The 20,386-nt window shown below is 41.6% G+C and overlaps 1 protein-coding gene across 2 annotated transcripts in view; it reads right to left on the minus strand.

Annotated features, from left to right (window-relative positions):
- The window catches only part of sdccag8 (SHH signaling and ciliogenesis regulator sdccag8), a 44,724-nt gene that overhangs the window by 7,017 nt on the left and 17,321 nt on the right, over positions 1-20,386 (minus strand). For both annotated transcript variants that reach the window (XM_061040078.1, XM_061040077.1), the window contains 3 exons: positions 14,353-14,480; positions 10,393-10,501; positions 8,312-8,443 (listed from right to left, as the gene is read on the minus strand). In XM_061040078.1, coding sequence (XP_060896061.1) covers positions 8,312-8,443; positions 10,393-10,501; positions 14,353-14,480 — 369 coding nt within the window. The remainder of the gene's footprint in view (positions 1-8,311; positions 8,444-10,392; positions 10,502-14,352; positions 14,481-20,386) is intronic.

A 20,386-nucleotide genomic window follows, 5' to 3' on the forward strand; every position in this document is an offset into this window, starting at 1 on the left:
CACACACACACACACACACACACACACACACACACACACACACACACACACACACACACACACACACACACACACACACACACACACACACACACACACACACACACACACACACACACACACACACAAAACCATATTTCGCCCAATCCCAGGCCCACCACAACCACCCGCACACCCTAGCACTCTAGCTAAAACTTGGCTTGCACACAACTGAACTCAAGAATGTGTGTGTGTGTGTGTGTGTGTGTGTGTGTGTGTGTGTGTGTGTGTGTGTATGTGTGTGTGTGTTTGTGTGCCTTAAGGCCATGCTCCTCTCTCGTTCACCAACCTGTCATGCCAGTTGTTGCTTTTGCTAACATGAACGTTTGACATGAGAACACGATCGGTGACACTGTGTGTTTTGATCAGGAAGAGACTGATTGACGACTCCTCGTAGTTATTTGATTTGCTCCTGCTGTTTTTTTTTATTTTTGGATACCTGTCTTTTCATTTAATTGACTTCGTCCATGCGGGAACTCGCCGTTTATGCTCTCTTTTAAATTCTGTATGAAAATGACCCAAAGAGACTTTTTATTGACGGTAAATGTTCCTCTTCAGGACACGTTAACATTTCTGTAAGTAAAACACATCAAGAAATACAAGACACAAAAAAGTCCAGCAACCTAATGTCCTAGAAACTGATAAGAGATACAGTACAGTTCCATTTGTAAAAAGGTATCTTGTTGAGACAGATTAAATTGCAAATGTCATCATTTATTCTAAAGCATAAGAATTTTTTTTATTGTTTTAAATTTTTGGTTGTGATGTTGGCCTTGATGAAAAAAATCTAAAAGTATCAAAATCAATTTAAGCATTCAATTCTGAATGTCATGACATCAGATTACGTTTTCAATCAGGAAAACTGAATCTCTCTAAACTGGAAGGACTTTTTTTTTTCTTTTTTTTTTAAATAGGCAGCATTGGTTGGATTTTCATTTCTGATAAAAGATTAAATTCACACTAAAGAATTCCCGTCCTGAGACAAATGTTGGCCGACTGAAGGGGGGCTTAGTAACCTCCCAGTGCCACATCACAGCAGGCAAACACAACATGAAGATTATCAATCATTCAACTGATAAATCAATATTTAAAAATCATCTGTGATGCTCCCTGTGTGACAACCTCTTTTGTCTTTTTTTGTCTCTGCCTGCTGCTCTTCTGCAGAGCTGAGCGCAGTGGTGAGAGGGGAAAAGTACAAAAGACAATATTAGATTGAAGATCAAATCAGTACGTATTTTAGTATGACTTAACTGGAACATATCTGTCTTATTGAGCCTGTTTAGTCTATTTGAGGTCAGCACTGACTGCTTGTTCCCGGGGCTCAGCTCAAAATGAAACGAGGGACAACAGCAACTGTTCTCCCCTTCAATTAAAAACAAAGGGCTTCTAAATAAGATCTTTGTCCGATTTAAAAGGATGATCTTTTTTTATTAATGAGTTCTATTTTGTCACTCTGATTTTTGATATTTTATACTCAGTGATTTTATTGTAAAATTGTAAACTGAAACATTTCCTATTTGAAAGTTTATCTGAACTAAAAACTGCTTAATCAACAATTCATCAGAATAATCATCAGGTTCATTGTTTTCACTGATTTGTGAGGATGCGTCCGGAGTGAACATTGTCTTTGAAAGTTTACACTAAGTGAGATAACAGGAACCCAAATTCAAAAAAATGTCAAATACAAATTAATGCAAAACTGGGGGATGTGGTTTCTTGTTAAAAAAATAATAATAATAATTCAAATTCTTTTTTTTTTTTTTTAAATGATTGTTTTTTTCATATTGGTAAAAATGTAACTCCACCATTTATCTAGAAGCCACAGACTGGTTTTGTCTCATTAGGCTCCATGCAGGTCTGTTTGTTCTCCTCTGTAAATAAACAATGTGAACCTAAGAGCCAAAAGAAAGTAAAAATGAGTTGGATTTTGGTCTGACGAGACTTCTTCACGCAGTTTTGAGTTTTATGATTTTTTGTTTTTCTATGACGGGATTACTGAACATCAGTGTGAGGGTCGGAAAAGTTCAAACTGAACTCAAGCAAAATAAAAAGAGGCAAATAAAAAACCCCTAGCATATATTTCTATTAAGAAATCCCTCTTTAAAGTATCAAAGAGGGATATAAGAATTGTATTTGACCTTTAAAAAACATTGGATGACAGAAGTGTCATTCGTCACCGGGGTAACAGAGGTTTTTCCTTCAGCTGAAGGCTGTTTTTTTTTCAGCTCTCAATGCCTACGAGTTTGCTGCCGCAAGACCTCCTGATTTTTTTAAGTCTCGCCTTTGCTTTCCCGGCATCAAAGTGATTTAACTGTTGTGACTTTCAACATTTTTCCAAAGAAGAGGCAGGTGTTTCTGCACTCATTCTCTGGTTGTACTTTTATAAAGTAGTGTTAGCAAGTGTCACTGACTGGGGCTAGAGATGTGACGCTTTGCACAGTTAACGCTCCAGCTTGCAAGCCTCTGGCTACAGCCCGACATCTGAGCTGCAAATCTGTGCGTCTGTGTGTGTGTTTGTGTGTGTGTTTGATAGAGCTGTAAAGCCACCGTTTGACAATGCTCTTTCAGCAGGCCGCCCTGCAGTCGCTTCTGGCTACAGAAGCCAGCTGGGCAACGCAGAGACAGGGACGATGAGAAGAGGAGGAGAAGAAGATGAAGGTGAAGAGAGAACGACTGATCAGCGCCATCCAGAGGTGAGAACAAGAGCGTGAGAGGGAAATGAAAAGAATAATCAGCGGACTAAACTGTTACTCTGTTTTTGAGACGTCCCTACATTTGCAGTCATTGCAGTAGTTCACTTCAAAAACTATTAACGCATAACTTCAAGTTAAACATCCAAATTTTAAGATCGCTCAGAAAAAGAAGCTCAGGAAGCTCTCTAACACACGTTAAGATCTTATTGTTCTATACTGCCATTTCTGTGACACATTCACTCCCTCTAAAAGAAAAAGGCCAACAAGTCATGTCTGCTGTTTTATGGAAAATGTCTCATAGTTAAAACAGCACATGTGTATTATTATATCATTAGTAGAAATGTATCTGTGTGGACGAGGAAAAGAGTGATAAAAAAATAGTCTATGATTGTATGTGACTCCTTCATTGTCTTTTTTCACATAGCCATCCTCCCTTTATCCTTCAGTATGTCTCATCACACACACACAGTTGTAACTCAGTAAACACACACACACACACACCACAAATGAAAGCTGTCCTGTTTCTTCTGCCCATCCTTTGCCAGCTTCATTTGCAAATGAAAAGTTTTTGCAACGAGCGTCCTTTTGCTTCTGGGGCATGGCAGCACACTGTGTGTATGGGGGGTGGGGATGGGGGTGAGAGGAGGGTTTGACAGAGGGTGTGTGTGTGTGTGTGTGTGTGTGTGTGTGTGTGTGTGTGTGTGTTGTGCGTGTGGCATGAGCCCAGATGAAGCAGCCCTCGCCTGAGGCTCGCTGTCCGCCCGCGGTAGCAGCAAGCCTGTTCCTTCTTCCCCGGCCCGCCGCGACCATTTGTTCCATTAACCAATCTCCTGGAGCCTCTGGTGCAAACACACACACACATCCACAGGCATACATACTTCAACAACTGCTTGCACAGCTCATACCACACATGGCCCTCCATCCTTCGCTCCATCCCTCCCTCCTTCCTCCAGACGCACGCACCATCTTTCTTGGTGGAGGCCATATGGCCCAGTGAAGCCTGTGGATCTACAGGCACATCTGCGTATATGTTGCTGCTCGCCTTAAAGGGTTGCAGAGTGAGCTGGGAGCTCATATGAACACTCACACATACACACAGTACATGCACACACACACACACACACACACACACACACACACACACACACACACACACACACACACACACACACACACACACACACACACACACACACACACACACACACACACACACACACACACACACACACACACACACACACACACACACACACACACACACACACACACAAACCTTGGGCTGACAAACACACTCTGCTGTAAATGTGTGTGGTTAAGCAAATGTTGGTGTTATATCGGTCTGTCGATAGTGTGTGCGTGCGTGCGTGCGTGTATGTGTGTGTGTGACCTCAGTTCGTACATGCATAGTGATAATTGGTAAAACAGCCTGCGAGCAGCTGTGAGGTGAAAAAAGGTTGCTTGGTGTTTAGTACAGAATGCAGAGGGGAGAAGGAGGACAGGAGAAAGAGGAGGAAAGTTAAGAATAAAAGAAGCAAGGCAAAAAGGAAAGTGGAATACAGAGGAAAAGAGAAGAAGAGAGGGAGAAGGAAAAGAGAGAGAGGAGACAGTTACATTTCAGAGACAGGAAAATGTAATCAAGAGTGAAAACTTTTCTCTCTGTTTCTCCCAGAATATATTGTGGAAAAAAAATCATTTCTTAATACCAGGGTTAATTATCTTCAAGTCTTTTTTCCTGTTATACAGAGATTTACTATTATTACATAAAAAGAAAGATGCTTTAAATGTTCTTTTTTTTTAAGCTGAGGCCTTAGGATAAATGTTGTTATTTTTCATTAAAGGTGTAACTTTGTAATCACAGACACTTCATCACAAAGATCCGGTTTTTAAAACTTATGACTGAAGATTTTGTTCACATCGACTCAACAATGTGAACGAGCAGTAAATACTTAACAAGACCTTTACAACACTTCAAACATTAATTACAATAATAAACGTTTATGTGTTTCTTTCTTAAATGCCCACCACTCAGCTTTTCTCTTTTGTCTGAATTTGGTGAAGATGTCGGTCTACTCAAACAGATCCCATGACAACAGCCTTTTTTTTAATTTGATTTTTTGAAAATTTCAGATCATTTTTGTGCTGGCATTCTGACATCTCTGTATTCTGCTTCGGATGAATCGTGAATAAAACTCATCCATCAATTAAATCTGTCTTTCAGCTTCTGTATATTAATTGCTTTTATAACATAACACAACCTGCCCTCACCAGGAAACAAGCTCTGTTCACCTTAACTAAAGTTAAAAGAGAATTCCTATTTTTGATGATTCAAAAGATGTCACATACTAATTCTTAAAAAGAAAGTAGTAGATCTAGTAAGTTAGTAGTAGAATTTAAAATAAAATGAGTGAGCAGTGTCTGTTGTGTTCATTACGTTAAATAGACGCTAAACTTATTATTATTATTATGACTTTAATCATTATATATTGAATACGATTGTTTTAAACTGCTTTAAATGAATCATTTACATAATGTGGAGCTCTTCCCTTACTATGTGCTTTCCCGCTCCATCTCCCCACCTTCTGTTCTTTTCCTTCATTTTCAGGCAAAAAAAAGGAAAAACAACAACACAGACTTAGTGAAATAAATAATTAAGTGTTGAAGCAAAACATTGTGTGCTAAAACCCCTGTGTAGTTTGGCAATCAGCTTGCCCATGTAAAAATAAATCAAGCTGATTTTCCAAATGTTTTGTGCGTGGTGCGCTGTTGCCACTCTTCGCAGCACAGATTGCAGGCCGATGGAGAGGCTGTGGGGAGGGGCGGGGCGCTGGATATTGAACCCACTTGCACCAGCTTGTTAACACGTACACCTTAACCCCCAAGTGGTATAGCAGGGCGCACACCGAGTGCTCAGGGCCTGCAGGGACCAACTAACATATACCCTATGTATGAAAACAGACACACAAACACACACGATGAGGATTACAAGAACATGCGTGCAATGCGATTTGAGAAGAGTACCATATGTAGAGAGACTGACGTAGCCGCTTCTACACCAATATGCACACATTAGAAACATTACTGCACACGCACACACACAAATAGAGATCTACAAAGTTCAGTCCTGCCTCTAGAGCTGAATTCAGACATCACATACTGCCATACATGGCTGTAAAACAGCTTGGCTAAATGTCCTAAATGCTGTGGATCTTTTTTTTTTTTTTTCTGAAAGCTAAAACTACTCTGATAAGAAAATATATGTGGCAGATTTTAAGTTTTTTACTTTTGCCCCTGGAGTACGATCAGTACCAGATATACATACTAAAACCAAACACCAGCTGCAATGTGGATTACCGTAAACATGAGTCATTCCTCTCTCGCCTCCTCGTCTCTCCCTCATCTCTGCACTCGGCCTCTTTACAACAAATCACCTCAAATATGACACTTACAATCCAAGAATACATTCACTTAATGCTCAGAACTCATAGATGCATTCCTGAGCAAACTCGCTTTCTATCAAAAGGATTATCTCCAAAAATATTTAACACAAACATGTGGTCAAGCGGCTTAACAGTCATTCAAAAGTGACCTCATGTAGAACTGAACTCAGGAGATTTTTAAATATCAGGAGGATTCATCAACCAAGTAAGTGTCAAAGCAGAAAATAAAACTCACTAAATGCCAAGAGTGATTATCGTGGTTCAGTTGGGAGAAGAGAGAAGTTAGATGCCAACTTCCCAGCCAATCCACTTTTGGCAGCCAGATTCCTACTCTGCTAAACCTCCTGAGAACATGCAATAGCAGCCCATACACACACGCAAAAACACACACACACACACACAAATACCGCTATAACATATGTGCACAAACATACAGAATATTCATATGATTCACACTCCGTGACAACCTAGATTATTTTTCTTTCTCTGAAACACACAAAGAGCAAAGAGAGTCACACACAAGCAGGGGACAGCTGTGACTTGGTAAACTTTGTTTTTATTTTGGCAGCGTCTGACTGCCGACAGGTTAACACCGGTGGGCGGTAGACAATATGTAGTGTCAATGATGGAGCAGGAGAAAGAGGTTGAGCAAGTAAGTGTGTGTGTGTGTGTTTGGTTTTGCGTAAGAAGGAGGTTGAGTTTGGAGGGGAGGTGGGAGGGCAGTGGGGTAGGGATCCTGCAGAGTGGGGCAACAACGCCCACACATCCTCGCCCACGTTAGCAGAGCCAGGCTGTATGCCAGGCGTCCTGTGGAGACGCACACACCAACTGGGCTCCACACTTAGGGAGAAAGAGACCCCCACATCTCTCTCTCTCTCACACACACACACACACACACACACACACACACACACACACACACACGCACACGCACGTGGCTCAAGACTAAGATGGACCCACTTTTTACTGCAGCTTTTATAACTCAATCAATGCATTAAGCCCACTCTTCTTTGACATTATGTTTCATGATATTATCATCCTTTAGATTGAGTCATGTTGAAAAGTATAAATATTCTAAATTCAACCTATCCTTTTTAACAACAAGGATGTTCAATTTCAGTCAAATTAGAGATGTTCATGTTGTCATGGAGCATTCTGAACATTCAAAACAGGCTCATTCGAAAGTGTTTAGCAAAGGTTGTGACACACAGCCTGTTAATAATCTGCTGCGCGAGTTGTAAACAAATTAACTATCGAGCAGTTTCAAAATGTTCAGATGAATTAGACTGCACGGAATATGATCTCTTGATCGGCTAATTAATTGGCTTGTTGTTTCAGTTCTATACCAAAAAAAACCTACTCGACAAAAGAAGAAAATGTGAGACCGAGTTGGACGTGTACTGTGGATGTAGCTAGAAAGACTTTGTACAGCTTGTTGATTATTATATTGAATATATGTGATCCTTCTCAACAGTTAGTGATGGAGCTGGTATATGCTGAACATTTATAGAAATTGAACTTTTAATTTTAAACAATTTAAACCTTTTCATGTGCTTTAAAATGTGCAGGTTGTACTTGCAAAGCTAGAAAATGTTCACAAAGTGACCACCCAGTGTCAATCATTCTCAGTAAATGACGACAATGTATGACAAGTTAATCCTTGTGTTATTTTAAATGCATTAAAGGAGAGATGTTCTGTTATTTAATGTGAGAACAATTGAATGTAAAGTGTGATTTAGTAGAAAATGTTGCTGATGCACAGACAGAGAAGGGTCAACTGCTAGGGGGTTTAAACGATTGTGAATTAAACGGTTTTATTTGTACAACCTGCAGCCAGATGCAAACTATTAAGCAGTTTGGAAATTCTAATCCAGAATTGATTGAAATTCACACGTTGAAGGAAAATCATTAAACACATTTTTTTTCTTCTTTTTTTAAGTCCAAAAGGTTTTGCGGGAAAGAAAGAAAAAAACTGAAAACATTACCTTCTTGACTAAATTAAAATTGAAACTTGTTTAAATCTTATGTAATGTTTGCCGTAGTGCAGCTCGTACATTTCCTCACAAAGGAACAAATTGTCTGTTTTTCTAAAGGGGTGATTTGTAACATGTATACAGAGGATGTGCAGTTTTTTCTTACCTGTCCTTCATGCGCTGGTGCATGCGGCCGTGTTGGACACACTGTTCCTCCATGTCTGAGCAGCGAGCTCTCAGACTCTTCACTGTCTCCCCGAGGTGCTGTTTCTCCAGGGCGAGCTGCTCCATCTCACCTCTGCACATACACACATCAGCATTGTTTCAACAGATTTAACACGTTCCATATACTGTAAGTGTACCACAGCCATGCAAATAGATGTAAAAAATGTAATTATACTAAATACATTCATATGTATAACATCTTTACAGAATATAATTCACAATGTGGGAGGAAATAACAGAACAAACAATCACGTTGTGAGGAAAAAGATGTTTTCAAAATGCACTCCTTAGAATTTCTAGAGAATTTCAGGAGCATTGTTTCTGACATTCTCCTGATCTGGTCGTTCACACATGCACCTCACAGCAGAAAACTATCCATGTTGGACAGCGACGCAGAAATGGCAGACGACAAGAGTCCAGAGAGTCTGCTATACGGCGCTATAATGAGAACACTTGATAAATATATCAATGCTTTGTGTAGCTCGACAGAATCACAATATTCACAAAAAAAGTGGAGAACAAACGAGCGGACAGAAAACGTAATGCAGCAGTTTTCTTTACGTGCACAGAGATCGCAATGGGCATGTTCAAACAGTCTGTGGCCGTCGTTCACCAATCACAGGGAATAACAGTCATCAACCGCTCCCACTCGCTAGGTGAGAATTCTCTGGATAATATCCTGCTGTGTTCTCACATCAGCTCACTGTGACGTTTTGTGGAAAATATACCAGGTGGCCGACAGGAGAAACTCAGGAACAGGAGATAAAGTCTGAGTGAAAAACTGTTTGTGATCACACAATCATTACAAAAACTTCAGGAGTTATTCACAAGTGTGAACAAGGACAAATACAAAACAATTAAATGGTAAGAAACTAACACCCTCTACACTTAGACTTTTGGATGCCATTTTTGCTGTTTGTAGTAAATTGTACTGTAGCTAGTTAGCAATTCAAGCAAAGGTTGAAAATAGAAATCCAAACAATAGAAGCCTTTAGTTTTCCATGGTCAGAAACTGCAGCTATTTCTTACCCTTTATACTTCCCCAGGAAAGAGAGTGATAAGATGAATTCTGTCATCAATCCCTTTGACCACCGATAGCGCTAATTTACTTTATTTCCACTTTATGATAAACAACATTACACTGTTACTCGTAGAGCGCCACATAAAATGTACAGTCGGACTAAAAGCTGAAAAACACTTGAGCACACTTTTCTCATTTATCTTGCTGAAACTATATGTGTGTAACCTCACTTAGCCTGACTGAGGCCGTCCAGCAGGATTTTAACCGCTACACTGGGTTAGACTCCAGGAGCTCAAACAGCCTGGGGTACAAAACACACCAACACCACACTGCTGCTAAACTACATTACACACCCAGGCGGCAGAGGCAGGGGACGAGCATTCATGCCAGTATGTTAGAACGTACATGAAATGCTACCTTTTAAAAAACTTTTGACGGTGGTACTGTATCTACAACTGCACACGTGAATGTATATCTGATAATGATTTCCATCCATAACAAAAAGGGTACTTTGTTGTGTGTATATTGTGTGGCTGCTGAGGCCGGCGAGGTCTGGCAGGGCCAGATTGGGGGCTGTCATGTGACTAATGTGCAGCACAGCTACAACAGCTGACAGGACACTGGGCCCAGGGTCACTCTCACACACATACGACACACACACTCAAATATACAAACACACAAATACACACAGAAATACAGGCAGCCCAGATGGAGAGCTGTGCAGGCCTGCTGTGACTACTGTAGCATCAGGTTAACAAGAAAACAGGTCAGACTGAAAGGCAGTGTGTAGTGTGTTGACATGCTCTGTCCAAACAGCCTGAGAGATGAGGCTTCATAACATGATGACAAGGACGTCCCACAACGCGAATAAACAAGTGAGTAATTTAAAAAATAACTAGAACAAGAGGTATTAGGTCAATTTAAACGCAGAAAAAAGTAGAGTGAAATAATAAGCAAACAAAAAAGAGAGTTGACAAAAGAATGAAAGAGAAAATACAGACCTATTGTTTTCTGTCACTTCTTCCAATCCGACTCCAAGCGAGCAACACTCCTCCTTCAGTTTCCTGATCAGGGAATTCTGGGAACTCAGCAGACCATCCAACTCTCCAACTGCAATCAACAACAACAACCATGCGGTGATTTTGTGCACTTTAAGTTTCTGTCATGTATCCTGGATACACAGAAGACACTTAAGCCCAGGCACCAACACTAAAGATCAACTAGCAGCAAAGTTAAAAAGCCAGTTCTGAGCACTGCAGAGAGCCAGGGACTAAACCCCCAACTTCTCAAGGGCAGTCGTCGGTGTGTAGTCCCCTTGCTCTCCTTCTCTGGAGAGACACCGGACATCTCTCCATTAATGCATGTCCATAAATAAAGTATAACTTCTTCTTCTTCTGCCTTTAGAATCTCTGTTTGTTTGTTTTTACAGTAAATGTGTCCTCTAGCTCTTCTTCTATATTTAGTTAACACTCACTCCTTAAAAAAACTGAGCCAAACCCAAAGTATACAAACTTTTTTGAAACAACTTAACATTAAATTCTTCAGCTAACTTTGTTCAAACTTGATCTAAAACTGAGCTGGCTGCTGTTTATTTGACCTTTTTCTTCACATCCGGAAATTAGCTTCTGTTCCAACTGACAAAGACAGCTCAGTGTAAAAAGCAACATTGAAAAGGTTTTGAGGTAGTGTGAAAAATGATAATTATATTAAAGGTCTCTTCACAGGGCTCAGGGGGAGGCATGACACTGCGTCCTCAACCGTCAGCCAAAAGAAAAAGGACACTTCAACAACACTTAACCTTCCATAAGCTACAGGGCCTTACGTGTGGAAAGAAATCAAACCATTACATGCTGCATGCGAATAATAAAATCTGACCATTTGAAGTCTGCCCAAAGAAACAACCATTTAAAAATATAAAAATAAAAACATACACCTTTGTTATCTTTGTGTTTGATGAATGTCAGTGCAGAAAACAAAGTATGACACCAGCTGAGTTTGCAGTTTCAGGTTAAGAATGTCAGTCACATGTCCAGTGTAAGATTAAAACAGATACATTGTCAGTTTCATGCTACGATGGTCCAACACACTAACTGAAATACTTTATTAATGGTGAGTAATATTACTTTCTAAGCATCATGGCTACATCTATGAACTCAGAAAAGTACATTTCCAAGAGCAGAGCAACGGGAATCTTCCCATACCAGAGGAAAACATCTTTGTAAATGTGAAATCTGAACAACAAAATGTATTGTAATTAATACTGTTCAGAAAATTTGAGACACATGTCTCTATGAATGTCTTCCCAAAAATGCTTTTGTCGACAGACATTCACGTAAAAATCAAAAGTGTTCAAACAGCAGGCGGAAATGTACAGAGAAAAAAAAAACAGAAGTACAGAGAGACAATAGAAATATGAAAAGTGTGCGGAGGGTAAAACGAGATGGAGGAAAAAGAGGGGGATTGTTGTTTGAAAAGAGCTTTCTTTCTCCTTTTCCACCCTTCCTGCCACGTCCTCATCCGCTCATGGGGGGCTCTTTCTGAACAATCCAACACTGGGCTTTCATCATTCCTTTGAAATGATCCACGTTCCACTCTCCAACATATGTCTGCTCTTTTAAAATAACAATGGCTGCCGTTTTGGATGGAGGGAATGATCCACCTGCTCCGGCATTCTGTTACAGTCAACTGAAACCAAAAAAACAACAAGGACTCGCAGTCTTTGAAAAGTAGCTCAGACTTGTCAAGAGTTTTTTTTTTTTTTTTTATGCATACAGTAGGTATAGGTGGAGATTTTGAAAAGTGGAGGAAGAGAACTGATCGAGGACATTAAAACATTTTCACTAGCAGAAATTAGAAATACATTTTTTGGGGGGATTTTTGTTTAATAGTAACATGAATAAAATGTGTAAAGTACATGACTTGGGGAAGTATCTTGAAGGGTATTATGATTCACTTTTTACTGTCTCTAAAGTAAGACACCACTAACCTTTGTCTTCCAGTCTCTGTCTCCAGATTACTGCCATATGTAATGCATGGAGGGCAGAAACTGGGTGCTACAGAGTGTGAAAGTAAACAACACAAAACTCACAGACGTTCACACATGCGTACACTCAACAAAGTTTGGTCAGTGCTGGAAAAGTTGCATGAAGAATGCTAATTAGCTGAACAGGCTTTGAATGCGTCTGGCCGTGCGTAGGCCAAAAAGAACCCTGGGACACAGAAACACAGCAGAACTGGCACTGGAAACAAACAGAAAAAAAACGAGGGAGGGGAGGGATGGAGAGAAGAAGCATGGCGGGGAGGGAGGGATGGAGAGAAGCAAATATCTGATATCATCTAGAGGCTGCTCTGTACGCGTTTACTCAAAAAAGAAACATGAAAAAAAAAAGGTGGGAGGGAGCTGAGAAGAAGGGAGAGGGGGGGGACGGATGGATGGAAGGACAAACGGATGGACAGAGAGGCGGGATTTGGAGAGCAAGAAAGCTAATTATCCAGCTCGTCTGTTGGGTTGCACGGGGAGAGGAAGTGATGCGAGCTACTAAAGGACGTCCACCCCTCCATCCCCTCCCCATCCACAGTTTCCTGCTGTGCTCTGATGTCAGCTCTCTTTAGACAACATGTGTGCTTCCGACACACGCCAGAAACAAACCCTTTGTTTACCCCCCCTTCACTCCCCTCCCTCCATCCATTCCTCCCTCTATACCCTCCATCTTTGTTCTACGTACCAGCAGGCTCCCTGGTTGTTGAAGGGAACCACAGGTAAATAAAAAGATAGGAGAAGGGAGGGTGGTTTGAGTGTGGGTGAGGAGGGTGTGTGAGGGGGGATCCAGATGGTGCAACAGATGTGCTAGCAGCAGCAGCTCTGCTGTGCAGACAGACAGGGAGCTCTGAGCGGGGTCCCTCGCTCTGCTCCCATCAACTCCCCTCTGCTCTGCCCTGTTATTCTCCCGTCTCCTCTTCATGCTCTTTTTGCTCTGTTCTGCACTTTGGAGGTCACTGCGGTTCAATCTTGTTCGGCTAAAATGATTTCTGTTCCTGTCCATCACCTCTAACTCAGGATAGAAAGGTGGCAAAACGGAAAGGAAAATTATGCTTTTAACTGGACGATGCAGGTTCATGACCTGGTTCGAGCAGAAATCCACCCCGCTGAAGTGTCCTCGAGAATAACATAAAGACATTCCTAGTTTATTTTGACTCTGTATATTTAAGCCTGTTCAGTTATGATTGTTTCGTTATATTATCTGTTTGGTCTCCATGTAATTGGGTGGCCACCACACCAGGAGTGGATCATCTCTTTTAGGATACATTTTGAATTGATTATCAAATGACATTAATGTGAAATTTTATTTATGCCTTTTTTTAAGTTCTTGCATTTCAGCAAAACTACTTTTTCTTGTTTGTTGACATATTCTGCTGCCTGTAAAAAGACAATCTCTTCAGATAAATCAGAGAGAGCATGAAGATAAGACAGGGAGAGGAGCAACTCTAAAAGGATTAAGTACCGACAAAGAGTTTCTGTTTTCCAATTGTTCATAAATTACCTAAAAATATTAATTTGTCTTGTAAAATAAAGGAAACTGACAAAGCAACTCTAAATGACATGTGGATAATGACTGACAGGTTTGAAGGTGAACCGTGTCTTAACTTTTCCAGGGATTATTTGGAAAGTGAAAAGATGTGAGCAAATTGAGGTACAACTGAAGCATCTCCATCGAGTGGACATCAGGGGTGATGTTCCACAACACTAGACTCTTAATGAAACGTTCCTCTTTTTGGAGGGGAAAGGAAGGCTTTCAAAAAAACTGATATCATCCATAAACATCACAGAAGATCCTTACCTCTCTTTAAAAGTCAGGGAGGTGGAAAGAAGTCAGAAGGCCTTTATAAATGTGGACAGAAATTGTTGGCACAGTCTACAGCTGTAGCCAGCCTGGTGGCACCTCCGTGGGTGGAGAACTGACCTCTCAGCTGGTGTTCAGCCTCCGTTTTCTCCAGCAGCACATTCAGCTCTCTCTCCTTTTCCCGCGCCGCCAGAGTTACAGACGCCATTTCCTCCCCATGAGCCCGTTCTGCGCTCTCTCTGTCCTGTCTGTGGAGAAGCAACGGTTTGTAAGACAAACATTTAAAACACAACCATCCTTGTTTATAAGTATTTAAAAAAAAATTGAACTAGGAAAAAGTGTAACCATTGCAATTTGATTGCATGCTGCTTTTTTATATGCACAAGTACGGACAGTTTGTGTACAATCAGTAATCCTCTAGAGCAGTGGTTCCATCAGGGGGGATCGGGGCCCACCGGGGGTTCAGGAGACACCGAGAGGTGGGGCTCGAGATTCCTCCCAAAACACAAATAACATTTTAGATTGATTCAAAATAGCCTATTGTATCCATTATTGTTGTTAAATGTATACAAAGTAGTTCAATTCAAAATAAAACTAGAGTCCTCGAGTGAGATTTATACTGAAATAAAAGTAATGTGAAAAAAAAAATCCATCAAATGTAAGTTTGCACATGTCAGCAACAATGTAGCTGTCTGTTGCTCTTTACAAATAAAAACGCACACAGACATCACCTGTGTGTCTCTTTATTACATTTTGTATGTCCACTCAGTGCTTCAATCTGAGGAGATTACTTGTGTATCGAACCTTTCTTACAGATTAACGTTATAATGGTTTGAAGGGTGTTGTGTTTTTTGGTGTTTTCTGGAGTCAGTGTTTTGATATTCGTATTAGTGTGTGTGTGTGTGCCCGGCTGTGCACAACGTTAAAAGCTTTAACCACCTCCAGGGACGGGGGACGGGGGGGGGTCCCATGTCTCGCTATTTTTGGAGTTGCAGGCCGAAAATGTGGGAACCCCTGATCTAGAAAATAAATGTCAGCTGGTGCTTCAGATGACTGATAGCTAATCTTCTGTTGACGGGGAAGCATGAAAAAAACATTTCAGAGTTAAGTCCCATGGGAAACAACTGCAGTCTAAAAACAAATCATTTCATATCATCTTTATTGGCAGTTTAGGCTTAACTCATACAAACTTGTATAAAAATAATGGGACCATGTGGATTAACTATTTGTAATTGTATGTAAATTGAAGCATTTGATATTGTCAGTGTTTCTATTAGAGGTGAAATATGTGATGTAAATAATTAAACAGGTAATCACAAAAATAAACACATCACAAACAGTACATCTAAGAGATGCTTTGAAAACCTGGTCATGCACACTGACACAGAGTGAGATGTTCAAGATTGTGCGCATTAGTGTCCATTTCCATATTAGTATGAAAGGCCATCAGTGCTTTAACGGTTGACAGTAAAATCTCCAGTGAGATCAGCGTACGACAGATCAGTGTGCTGCTAATACTTCCCACCAGAACACGGTTCCAGAAAATAAATTAGACAGCTTCGATGCACGTGACGGAAGTGAACACAGAGGTGAGAGAGAACTCAGAAGGAGAGTGCACACTTAACAATAACAGAATTAAAGAAAGCACAATGACAAGAAAGGCTCGGGGGAGGGCGTGTGTGGGGGGGTTAAAGTGTTGGGCCAGTGGAAGCTTAAAGACCCCTGAGTGATACTGCAGCTGTCTATGAAACACACACACGCACTAATGCACCAATAGTTAATGGCACAACAGTTTCTAAAATCGAAATGCTTCACACTTCAGCTGTATGGACAAAACTAAAGAATTGGTTTCTGAGACTTAAATAAAAGACAAAGATCAATCCGCTCTGTGACATTGTTCAACTGAAGCCTCTTGTGTGTTTCCTGTGCAGTTTATATCTAAATAAAATAAACTAAAGCTGGAACACGTGACACTACAGCAAGGTTAAATCAGTTGATCGTATCTTGAACATGAGAAATGTACATAAACAGGGTCTACATATTGATGACTGCATGACTTTTTGGGACACAAATTCTTAGTTCGACAACAATGCCGACTTGCAATTGGATCACTTTTTCCTCCGCTTTAATTTGTCTTAAAACAGAAACTGTGCAGGTATGATGCAAACGTAGGTGCTTCTCCCTGTGGTCTTTAAAAAACATGCATTCAACTCCTGTTCGAGCCAAACTTTTCTAACTCAGCTAAGTCCAAATGTACCCAAACAACAGAGGAAGAGACAAAGAAGGAAAGAAAAGAAAAAACTACAAAGACAGGAAAAAGCGAACAAATAAACAGAACTCTTCCTGAAGTCCAAAGGCGCTAATGAAGAGAGAATTCTCCAGTTTAAGTGAAAACTTTTCTCCCCTACAGCGCTTGGCCTGCATCTCTAAAGTGACCGCGTCTGTCTGTTCCTTCGTGTGTGTGTGTGTTCTCCTGCTGTCCTGCTGTCTGGGGTGTGAAAGCGGGTGGCGGGTGTGCAGGGGACACAAGGAGACTGTGTGTGTCTGTACGCATATGAGTGTGTGCGTGTGTGTGTGTGAGTGAATGAACCCCCGCTGGGCTTGAACAGCAGCCTGAGCCACCAAAGCGCACACCAGGGCTCAGCGGGAGATGGCGGGCAGGCGTTGCCAGCCATTTGGTCCTGCAAGAGGTTCCAGGGGGCCGTGTGTATTTGTGTATGTCTATGTGTGTGTGTGTGTGTGTGTGTGTGTGTGTGTGTGTGCGATGGAGGAGGGGGGGGGGACTCACACCAGACCTGTTTACCCACCAATTAGCATCAGACAGATCGCCAGAAAGTTCCAGCAGTCAGCAATAGAGAGGTGGTGAGGAAGAGGAGAGTGAAGAAAACAGGAGAGGACAGAAAAGGAAAAAACACAGAGCGCTACACATTTGGCATCTGTGAGGTCTCGCTGCTCTACTTAACCAACAATATACAAGAACAACCTAATAAAGTTATAAACAACAGACTAGGCTCTGGACCTTCCAGTGTTAACCAGTTTCAACTCAATGACCGGGGGCCTGACAGTTCAAATCCTAAGGAGAAGATCCTGAGTGCTTCATCAATGATCAAACTGAAGCTACATGTCAGGCTAAGTTGTGTCCCTCTTTCCTTGCACCATTTTGTATCATCAATCCAATGTAACTTGTTTACTTTCAAAATGCTGTCACAAAATGGCTGCTGATGAGCGCTGTCAAATTTCAATATAAAAAAAGAGAAAAGAGAGATGTCAGTGGAGAGCCAAGCCCTGGAGCAAGCGGTAAGGACAACGGGCAGAGCAGAGGCTGAATATGTGGGTCTGGAGCTGGATAATTCTCCTCGGACAATAATCTGCCTTCCAGCTAATTGGGGAATGGACTCTGGGTTGCTGCCTGTGGCAGGAACTCTTGTTTGGGCCTAGGAGGCAATTGACTGAATGTCCAGTTAGCGGATAGCTGGGCCTGTTTGTATATGCCTGGCCTGATGCAGGGTAGGACAGCTTGGTAAGTATGGCGAGAGCAGCATGGGCCAGCGGCCTAAGGTAGGCTGGAATGGCTCTGGGGCTGCGGCCAGGTACAGTGGCTGCTGGGTAAGTGGGAGGTGGCAGAGGCGGTGGCTGGCTGGCTAGCTGGCTGGAGCGGCAAGGAAGAAGAGGGGGCCCAGTCGGCAGTGCCTGCCTAAGTGGGCACTATTCAAGCTGTTGCCCATTAGATGTGGGGTGCCAGGGCCTGACCAAGCACGGAGTTTGCAGCACCCCATGGTGCACCCGCCATCCCACGCCAGAACCACCAAATGCCGCGGTTTATCAGAGAACGAGCACAAATTGGAGTCAGACGGTGGACTTGGAGGAATTGGAGACATTCGCCAACGCCAGACACTACTGACCACTGTTTGGACTAAACTAAAGGAGACCATACTCTCTCCCAATAAACACAGTATCACCAAAGATACACATGCTCACAAACTTAAGTCTTGATTATATGAACACACACACAGGCCCGCACGCACACACACACACACACACACAACACAGAAAATATATAGGACTTTATATTTCTTCATTTCAAACGACTAGCAAACATTAACATGACTGATGCTCTCCTCAACTTGTGTGACTATGAAAGCATTCAGTTTTTTTTAAAGGGTCACATTTTTTTATATGAATTTGGTACAAAAAACTATATGAAAAAACTTTCAACATTCTCAAACCAATACATATTCATAATCATTCTCAACGTTTCTGTGTTACAAAATAACAGGTGTGAAAGCAATAAACAGGTGAACAGATTGTAAACGCAGCCTATAGCACAAACACACAAACACACAAGCTTTGTTCAACTGATGGTTTCGAGACATTGATGATCCCTGCAAAGAGTTGCGGAGGAGACAAATATTACTATTTCTATCACAGCGCACCATCTGCACCTATTGTTCTACCCGAGGATTTTCTCTATATATCTTAATAATAATCAGATAATTCACAGAATGTTGTTTTGAATGTAACATTTATATCAGCACTCAATTGTATATTTCTGTATTACCTGAGAATGACTGCGAGTAAGAACAATTTAAGAGTTTTCAAATGTTAAATAATTGTTGTTAGCACAGAATTATATTGTAAAAATCATTTTGAAAAAACTAATTCAAATCACAATTCCTTCAACAGATGCCTCTTAGCTCAAACTATAACATGCTGGGACTTGATGCTGATAGTATATTACTGAGATGAACTGAATCTTTGCTGTATAATTACTACGATATACTTATCTCTGAAAAATGGTGACACTCGTGATGATTCATATTTGTGGAGGATTTCCAGTGGGTCCACGGCTATTTATGATAGACTGCATCAATCAGGCTACATTAATATTCAACAGTTTGATTCGTAGAAATATAAAGAAGATTCCTGCTTGTGTGTGTGTGTGAGAGAGGCTGAAGGGCAGCGAGACTGAGGCCTTGTGTAGGCCTGTCTTACTGCCACTGCCAACTAAAGATGAGTGCACCAAAGAGAAAATAAAGTGACATATTGAATATTTGCTGTTCCACATATTATTGATGCTGCGTACAATAAACATCGGAATTGTTTCAGACATCACACAATTTCCTGTACCACGCACCTCAATGTGTTTTAGCACATTTTTATTGAACCTCGGGGTGATGTAAGTCAATCACTCTGCCCCCACATTTTTCTTCTGACACCCCCTCCCTTCATCTTGCTGCTCCGCTTTACGGGAAAAAAAAAAAACACATCAAACACAGGCCTGATGCAGCCACACCGCTCTTTAACTCCATTCCCAGCGCATCTTCCTTTCGGTCTGTCCATCCATCCGTCCAGAGCGCTCTCATCTCTGCTCCGATTCTTTTTTTCTGCTGTTTCCATCTCACCCTCCTCCCTCCTTTTTTTCCCTCCCACCCTTTTTCCTGTAACTAAACTGGCTGTGTCTCTCTCCATCTGCTGGTTCTTCCTTCAGCGGCCCTGCACCTGTTCACACCTCCTCTCCTGTTGGCCACCTCTTCTCTCTCTCTCTCCCCCCCCCCCCTCCCCCTATCTCTCCCTATCTCTCCCTCCCTCCCTCTCTCTGCTCAGTGCAATGCTGCCAGGCCCGTTCCTGGCTCAGTTCGCCCCTCTGTCATTCAATCCATCTGTCGGCAAGTCAACTTTGTTTACAGCGGGCGGCCCAAGCCTCTTTTCTTCTTCAAGGAGCGCTTAAGCCCCCCCCAACCCACTGCCACCAAGGTCAGTGGTGAGCCAATCGTGCCGTGAAACAAACTAAAATACTGCAACTGTTAAATTAAAGAAAATGTAATTTGCCCCCTCCTTCAACACAGACATGAAAAGTATGGACGATAACTCTCCTGAAATATCATATTCAACAACATACCAATAAATGCATGCAAGAACAGACAGACAGCTACAAATGCTCAAACCTCAGCGAGAACAAAATGCTGCCACATCACACATTCCCTCAGACAAAAATCCAGCTCTAGATTTAGTAATTTAAGTAATTAGCTGCCGATTGGCCTCTGTCATCCCCTTTCTGCTAACAACACAGAGTGAAAGTAGTTTAAAAGTCTTAATTGGCACAGATGACTGATGGTCTTAACACAGGAAGAGCAGACTGGCAGCGCAGGCATCT

The sequence above is a fragment of the Labrus mixtus genome, chromosome 6 (assembly GCF_963584025.1).
Source record: "Labrus mixtus chromosome 6, fLabMix1.1, whole genome shotgun sequence".
Lineage (NCBI taxonomy): Eukaryota > Metazoa > Chordata > Actinopteri > Labriformes > Labridae > Labrus > Labrus mixtus.